This window comes from Etheostoma cragini, chromosome 10 (genome assembly GCF_013103735.1).
Source record: "Etheostoma cragini isolate CJK2018 chromosome 10, CSU_Ecrag_1.0, whole genome shotgun sequence".
Taxonomy (NCBI): domain Eukaryota; kingdom Metazoa; phylum Chordata; class Actinopteri; order Perciformes; family Percidae; genus Etheostoma; species Etheostoma cragini.
In genome coordinates this window covers 8,622,988-8,632,239 of record NC_048416.1, presented here as the reverse complement: position 1 = coordinate 8,632,239, position 9,252 = coordinate 8,622,988, and the positions used below count along the sequence as shown (strand labels likewise).

The following is a 9,252-nucleotide window of genomic DNA, read 5'->3' as shown; positions in this document are numbered from 1 at the left end:
CATTATTATTATTATATATATTAGTTCCAGATGGCCAGTCCGTCTCTGGGCTAACGATAACATTAGACATTATTTCTATTAGTAATAAAAAAGAATAAAATCACTACAAATAAAGCAGTGTTTTCTACGACTAGCTCAAATACACATTCACTGTAACACGACAAGCCATTTATGTTTTAGATCAACAACCCATAGATCATTTTAAAACAGGACTTATTTATGTATTATATTATAATATGTTTGAAAAATAATCTTTAATTCACATGTAAATTATAATTAATATATTAAAATTGTTTAGCTAGCGAGTGCAATAGACATTTGCATCTCCTGATCACAGCACATCTGATAGTTGGAATATATGTAATTGCTAAAAAAAAAAAGTTTTTATTTATTCGACAGATGAAAGTAAATGTACTTGTTCCCGACACAATGAGGCTCTACTAAACAGAACATTCTGAGTAAAACAAGTAGCTTTATCTCAGCTGTAAAGTGCGAGTTACCTCTGCAAAAGATTTTGTAGAAGGAACTCTGTTCCACCGTAGCATAGACAACCATGGTCTGTTGTTATGTTTTGGATTTCAAATAAAAACATATCAGTCTACGTCTAGTTACGTCTAGTTACACGTTCTGAGTGGACCTCCGTTGGAGTTTAGACAACCAATTAGAAACATAGGATTCGCCGATCGTTGACAACCAATCACACGCCGACATTCAAAGCTGAACCTGCCGCTGAGGGCGACCGAGGTGTCCGGTGATCGTAGCCTACAGTATTTCTGGTAAATCTGAATGAAATATAGTTTTTATAACACTCACTGGTTATATTTTTACTAAGCTTGAAATAACGTATTCTTTATTACACTCACTGTTTAAGGACTGCCCGGTTGATCTTTTGATGGTTTGGGAAAGCTAGCAAGCTAATGGTGTCAACTCAAGTTAACTAGCTAGCTAGTCCATGAGCTAACTAGCTAGCTAGCTCATGGACTTGTTGACAGGTAACGTTAGCGTTGAAGTTACCGCTGAGTCATTATAAATAATACGTTAAATTGTATATGTTGTGTACCCAATACGGAATATTGTTTATAGCGCACGCTGGTTACCTAAAGGCTTAAAAAATACTTTGAGACAGATTTTACGTTTTGAGAGAAAAAAAAAATTTGAGAGTTTAAAAAAGTATTTTGAGAGAGATTTCTTTTGCTATTGGTATGAAAACTTTTTCTCTCAAACTTTTTTTTCTCTCAGATCTTTTTTCTTCTTCTTTTGCATGTAATAAAGAAACAATTCTAGCTCCATCTCACAACACTATTTACTAAAGTTGGCCAGTGGCCCAGGACGTCTTCACCTCCCTCTCTCTCCAAACACTGTAAATGTTGCCTACAGATGGCTGTAAAGACAGTGAATAATAATAATAATAATAATAATAACAATAATAAAGACAGTCCCCAGAGTGAAAGAATCTCTCATTATAGTACTGTCATGACAGACTTACAGCTTAGTCAGCCTAGTTGTCGTTAAATTCCATAACTACTGGTTGAAAAATCATGTTTAAAGTAAATATCTGTTTACCCAAAACTACTTTATTCACTGTTAATTATTTATCTATGCAAATGTTTTTTTACTCATTATTTTAAATACAGTTTGGCTCATGATGATGACAATGGTATTAAGTTATAGGTATGGTATAAGTATCATATTAACCCACAAAAACTATTGATCCTACTTTTCAGCTACCATTTTTTACCCACTTGTCACATAAATCACACTTTTTAATGTAAGCCAATCAGTCTAGTCAATATTAAGTTATTGAAGCACATGTATGACATGTGCCTGCTGAAAACTGAAGATATATCTTAAAATATCACTTAAGAACTACTTTTTCTTTTGAAATCAAACTGAGTTCCAGCATGCTAGCAAACAGACCACATCACCACTCTATCATTACAGTAGCTGCACACTGTTGTAATGCATGTTTACAGGGAGGGAACCATGGGAAATCTCTCATTTCTGCAATGTTCACACACTACAAACGAGTGAGCACGACATCAATGAGCACAACATCAATTAATTACACACATACGTGTGTGTGTGTGTGTGTATATGTATAAATATATATTTACCGTATATAGAAGTATATGTGTGTGTGGCGTGATTTGAAATTGTATTGTATGTTATCTATCTATCCATGTAGATTGATAGATAGAATCCTAGGTCACACACGGGCAAGTCAGTGTGTGGCAACAAGTTCCAAGTCCCAGGAGCAGCATTGAGGACATCGACATAGAGTAAGTCTTGTGAATATGTCCCAAGAGTGGGGACAGGCGCCTTTAGCATTTTTCAGCTGGATACATGTACACAGATATGAAGGAAGTATGAATTACAGTGTTGAATGCGTTTACACACCCATGCTAAAGTTGATTAAAAATAGGAATAAAAAAACATCTTTTGGAAATTGATCTTCATGCCTTAATTCAAACAATTTAGGAAAATCCAACCTTTTAAGGACAGCAATAAAGTTCCATTGGCCTTTGGAATTAAAATACCCCCCCCCCACCCAAATCATCACATACCCTTCACCATACCTAGAGATTGGCATGGTTTTATTTAAGTTAGCTTAATAGCTGGTTTGATTTGCATTGAGAGATGATCTTATGGAAAGTTCCCCATGCCTATCTCTATGTATGGTGAAGGGTGTGTGATGATGGGGGTGGGATGTTTTGATTCCAAAGGCCAAGGGAACTTTATTTATTTATTTATTTATTATCAGGATGCATAGTATCCTGGATCCATTAAATAACTGGCCTTTAATAATTAAAGTATGTCTGTTTCAAAGGGAATTGAACATAGGGGAGTGTATACTTATGCCGCCTGTATTTTAAGGAAGAACATTTATTTATTTACAATACATTATTCATTCACAAAGAAATCGGGTGGCCGTAAAAGGTTAGATTTTCCAAATTTCTTGAATTAAGGCATTAAGATCAATTTCCAAAAGATGTTTATTATTCCTCTTTTTAAGCAACTTTAGCGTGGGGTGTAAACTTGTACGTTAAAACATCTCCATAGTCTCCTGACCTTTCTGTTTACCAGAAACAGCTATGAAGTAGCTGGCGCTAAACCAACCAGAGTCCATTTAAAAGAAAATTGTCCTTTTAGCTTCACATGTAAATCGGTAAAGTATGTGTTTATTTCAACCAAGACTAGAGTTGTTATGGTTGGAAAAGTGTACAGAAAACCAAAAACGTCTTTTCATAGTTGTATTTGGTGTCTGTTGAGTCTGAATGAAGTGTGTTTTTCAATTCTAAAATAACTAGTCATTTACATGGAGTCTGGTGGGTTTAGTGATGCGAGACATAAGAAAATGTATTTAAATACAATGCAGTTTTGCTAAAATTTTAAATACATACAGTGTTGCTTTAATGGTGAAGTGTTAAATGTCTTATCCCTTCAGAGATAGATAACATATTTAAGACCTTTCTGTTTCCCAAGAACAGCTACGACGTAGCTAGCTAGCCAGCACTAAATGAACCAGAATCCTCAAAAACTACACACTCCAAAATGGCACCAAGGCTGAACTTTGGGAAAGAGACTTCAGTTACAGGATTAGGGGACCAGGTCTATATAAAAGAGACTTCAGATACAGTATTAGGGACCACTAAGGTCTATATATAAGATACTTCAGAGACAGTATTAGGGGACAACTAAGATCTATGTAAAAAAGACTTCAGATACAGTATTAGGGGCCACTAGGGCCTATATTAAAGAGACTTCAGATACAGTATTAAGGGACCACTAAGGTCTATATAAAAGAGACTTCAGATACAGTATTAGGGGACCACTAAGGTCTTTGTAAAAGAGACTTCAGATACAGTATTACGGGACCACTAAGAGACTTCCATTCCTTTTTGAATGGGCAAACAAATGCGACACCGTGAATACCTTTGAGAAAATACTTTTCCACGGTATGCACTGTTATTCTTATTTGAACTATTGGCTGAAGATCGCATAGAACCAGGCACCGGATGCATGAATGTGTCCATCATGCAGGCTTCAATAGAAATGAATGGGAGACTGAGCGAATGTTCGTAGGATGTAAATGTAAATGTGCTGAATGCGCTTTTACATCTACAGGAAACATTCACCATTCACACACATTCATACACTGTGGCCGGGGCTGCCGTACAAGGTGTCACCTGCTCATCAGACTTGTATACGTTGAAGTCACATTTTAACACAAGTTTACATGCCTGACATGTTGAGCCTGATATTTGTCTTCTACATCATTAGTATCAACCATGGAGGTTGGTACAATACTGGGCTTCATTCTACTTGTCAAGCTCTCTTTCCACTCACCCTTGGACAAACAATTTAAGGCACCAAATTCTCACACAGGAGAATGTAAATTTAGTGTTACTTATGTTCTGAGATTCTGATTAACTAACTGAACCCTGAGACCGGAGCAGAATTTAGCTCCAACAATAGTCAGAATCTCAGATGTTGATGTGTGAATCCTTTTTATTACATAGGATATCCTAGAAACAAAGTTACAAAGATCAAGCTATCACAGCTCTCCCCTTCCTTTGTCTGGTTCTTTGGCTCTTGCACCCCTGGCCTTATTCACTAAGAGGTGGGGTCTCCAGGTCACAGTGGTGTGATATGTTCGTGTGCTTATTTGTTATCTTTTCAGTTGGAATGTGACTGAAAGTTTATGACCTTTTCAGGACCTGCAGAGAAAAGAGAACATGCCTGCTGCACTTTAGTTGGGCTGGGGAGAGGAACCACAACCAGACACAGGAAGCGTCCCTAACCCTCAATCCTGCTTCTGACACATTTAGTAGAGCTGGGTACCAGAACACCCTATCTTAGAGAAAAGGAGTATTGCAAAACAACTTAATGCATGAACCACAAACTTAAATTAAAAGAATTAACATAGTTAACACTGATCTTGCTTGAAGCTATAACAGGAAATTTAATGCAAATGTTACAAAATTTACAAGACCCTACAAAATGTAATTTTTCATATCAAATTTCTTATATCTCTGAGGCATGTCTTAACCCTTCATACGTGTTTGTTTACATGAACTTCCCCTAATTTGTAGAGTAAGAATAAGTCATTCTAAAATATTAGTTTTTCCCAGTATTGTGTGTATTTTCAGAATGTGAGTCTGTAGGTGCAAACTTCCCTCCACGTGCGTCTGATGTACCAGATCAGGACGGTCTCTCGCCCCCCCCACCCCTCTCCTGCTCAGTCCATCTGTTGATCGTTGGTCTCTACCTCAGTGTCTTTGTTTATGGTGAAGCAGGCCTCAGGGCCACATGGTTGACCCCCCCAGAGCCCTCTCACCTCAGCGTCAGCAAGGCCCCGGCTAGGGCATGTGGACCCCAATGCTTGCTCTCCGGTCCAGCACATCTCCAGATGTTGAGACCACTACAAAACGTTTAGCCCTGGTCCACTTTTTCATGTCACTTTGGGCCAAGAATCGCAGCCAGACCTTAAACCTTTATCGTCTCTAGCTGTGCTGTGGTCTGAGGTGTTGTGATGGTTGTTGTTGTCAGTCTTCTGGTCCAGTTTGTAACTGGTCCTGCAGGTGGAGGAGCGAGATGGACCTGATTCTGACACAACGAGGCACTGTGCGGCACAGCACATTATAAAACAGCATTTCTTTCCCTCATGCTGGTTTAACTCTATAAAATCCATACAAACATTCTAATGAGAAACACTGGTTTTGGAACTTATTCTCTTTTAATCCTCAGCTTACCTTAAGGGTTGTGTTTCTGCAGAAATTAAAACAACAAAACTTGTAGAGTAGTTTTAATATCCTTAATGCTGTGGACACTTTATTGCTACTATATCCCTCTTGTTGAGTTATGACTCCTACAGCATACCTATTCATAATTATTTAGTAGTTTTAGCCATTAACACACTGTCTTGTGTTACAAGCCAACAAATATCTTAAAGGCAACAAAACAAAAAGTTCAAAAAAAGAAAAGAATCACCCAAATAAAATGTTTTCAACATCAATTTAAGAGTTTAAACAATTTGTGATGTAAAAACTCGAAATACAAACAAAGTCCACAATAAAGTTTCACTGAAAATCTCATTGGAGCACCACATCAAATATACATAGAAAGGAATCTCATATCAGCTTGGATTGGTTTCAATCTTGTCTCAACCAACAAACTTAGATGAATTAGAACAAAAAGAATATTTCTTTTATTTTTTATTTTTGGGTTGCAAAAAAACATTTGTACTAATTTATATCTAATATGTTCTTTATGACCTTTAATGCTAATAACAGTAGAACCCACTTCAGCTGTCCACTAGACCTCTGTAAGGAAGGATTTGTCTCTTCTTTTTTTCACTTTACTTTAAAAAAAGTCTAAATCTATGACAATAATTCAAAAATGTTACTATAGTAGGGTCAGTCATAGTAATAGAAAGAAATATAATTTTACTGTTCTACGTTTAAAGTCTCAATTCCAAACTGTAAATATCTTTCTATTTCTGTTACCAACAAAATTCCTCTAAAATATTGCTCAAGTAAGAAGAGTATCACAAAAGTACTGTATATAAGACCAGGTGATGTTAATCTTACGGTTTTAAATGCCCAGACTCATCTGACCTTGCCCCAACAATCAGCACCATGGCTTCTTCTAAGCAGTTGTCTAGAAAACTGAAACTGAAAATAGTTGACGCTCACAAAGCAGGAGAAGGCTATAAGAAGATAGCAAAGAGTTTTCAAATGCCAATATCCTCTGTTCGGAATGTAATTAAGAAATGTTAAAATGTTAGTCATCAGGAACATTGGAAGTTAAAGAAAGATCTGGAAGAAAAATAGACAGAACAGCTTGCAGAATTGTGAGAAAAGCAAGTCCAAACCCACGTTTGACAGCCCGATCCATCCAGCAAGACCTGGCAGACACGGGAGTTGTGGTACACCATTCCTCTATAAAAACATACTTGTACAAACATGGTCTTCATAGAAGAGTTATTAGAAGAAAACCTCTTCTACTTCCTCACCACAAAAATCAGCGTTTGAAATTTAAAAAAATTTGAAGTTTGCAAATGAACATCTAGACAAGCCTGATGCATTGTGGGAATAAGTTCTGTGGACCGATGAGGTTAAAATAGAACTTTTTGGCCGGAATGAGCAAAGGTATGTTTGGAGAAGAAAGGCTACAAGCAGCGTTAACAAGATGTGATCATTTGTTTTCTGTTATTTTGAAAGTGTAAATGATGGAAATAAAATCAAAATTTTTGTGACATATTATATGAATGTCTAATATGTCATTTAAAGCCCTTTGGAGATTTTTCCATCTTGTCTTGGCTTCTTTATGCACATTAATACAAATTTGTACCTGGGGTGTCCAAAAATTGGAGCCCCACTGTACATTCAATATAAAAGGGCAACTTCTATCATGTGAAAATTTAAATATCTTTAACATACAATTAAGTCCTTAAACAGTTCAACCGGTGTGAGGGAGTAAATAAAACATTTAACAGACAGCATTCTTGTTCATGATTTATTGGAACATGTGTTGACAAATATAAAACCCAGTATGACATTCTAATCAGTGTTAGGCTAAATGTTGGGTGGGATACATGAATAAATATCAACCTGTGGGCTTGAGTTGACAAGACTAGATCAAGAGGGTGCATCAATTATATTTTTTGGATAATCCTCCCACAGTGACGTAGTGCTTTCAAACAAATACACTTATGTCGCATCTTAACATCAATTGCTTTAGTAACTTAACTTAAAAAGGAAAACACCACTGAAAATCTCTTCTGAGTATCAAAAGCTCACTCCCAGCTAACGACAGCTGCGCCATCCTCTCCCTTGCTACATTTTCAAGCCTAGCGGCAACTACTCGATAGCAACCAGACTAGAGTTCCAGTGGATGGGTCCTTTAAGGGTTACCAGAAGAAATGAGAGTGCGCAACCTACGGAGCCTGGGTGGTTCCTAACCCCACAGCGTTTGCATAAGCGGACAGCAAGCTGACGACCTGCTTGGTTTCCAGCGTGAGTCTGGCTTCCGTCAGCCAGTCCTCCACCACCCTCCGTGCCTCGCCTCTCAACTGGTTCATCAGCTTGGCTGCCAACTCCAGATCCCCGTGCTCTAAGCAGTAGCTAGCATATGACAGAAGCTTGAATGGGTCTAAATCCTCGCTGCTCAGCTGGGAGGGCGGGGCTTCCTGTTTGTTCTCAAACAGCAGCGCAGCTTGGACGTAGGACAGGAAATACTGGTACAAGGAGTTGTGGGTTTCGTCGATGAGGGCAACGCGGCGTGCCAGCGCCCGGAGGGAGTTGAAGCGGGCGCGGAGAGAGGCCTCGCTGTACACGCCGCGCTGCAGGGATTCTTCTGGGAGGGCCGACGCCAGAGCCATAGCAAAGTCATTGTCGCGGCAGCTGTCTCGCACGGCCTGAGCCGCCCCTTCCAGAGGCACGGTGGGGACCTCGGCGTCGGCCGTCTTCATCGTGTAGTTGAGAGCCTCCACGGAGAGCCAGAGCAGGTGAGCTTTACGGGCATCCTCCTCTGCTACCACGTGGCCTGCAAAACACACCAAGGGCTTCAATAGAGCACGAGACATCATCCTGGAGGTGTTGGACTTTTCAAAGATCGTACTCTGCCCCTAGTCAACACCTTTGCATGGATTACATAAATCAAAACTAGAACTAGTAGATGAGCGTCCACTTTAAACTGTCATATATCACTGCATATCAATGGTGGAATGTGACGTGGCACATTGCAGGTTGAGATCGCACACACACACACACACACACACACACACACAGACGGGGGGGGGGGGGTCAAATGTAGGCCAGGTGAAAAAACAGATGACAGCCGCAGTTACTAGTATTAGTTTAAGTGAACAGTTCGGGTCTAACAATTCCAAATGGGTTGTGTGTGTGTGTGTGTGTGTGTGTCAGAGATGGGAAGTAACAAAGTAGAAATACTTGGTTACTGTACTCAAATAGATCTTTACAAATTTTTTTTGGCAACTTTTTAATTTGACTCCTTACATTTTAAACACAAATATCGGTAATATCTACTCCTTACATTTTACAAAATTGGCTCGGGACTTAAGTTTTGTACAACAGGTCTCCTATCAGGTGTGATTGTGACTGCATGTAAAATGTAAAGGTATTTTATTTATATAGCACCTTACATCGACCAATAGGTGAACCAAAGTGCTTCACAACAGATAAAACCACAGATTTAAAACAACAACACACCAATAACAAAGATACAATA

The 9,252-nt window shown here is 38.6% G+C and overlaps 1 protein-coding gene across 2 annotated transcripts in view; it reads right to left on the bottom strand.

Moving 5' to 3' along the window:
• Nucleotides 1-7,504: 7,504 nt before the first annotated feature.
• The window catches only part of immt (inner membrane protein, mitochondrial (mitofilin)), a 21,160-nt gene continuing 19,412 nt past the window's right edge, over nt 7,505-9,252 (bottom strand). For both annotated transcript variants that reach the window (XM_034882837.1, XM_034882838.1), the window contains exon 14: nt 7,505-8,547. In XM_034882837.1, the coding sequence (XP_034738728.1) occupies nt 7,940-8,547 (608 nt within the window). In that variant the 3' untranslated portion in view covers nt 7,505-7,939. The remainder of the gene's footprint in view (nt 8,548-9,252) is intronic.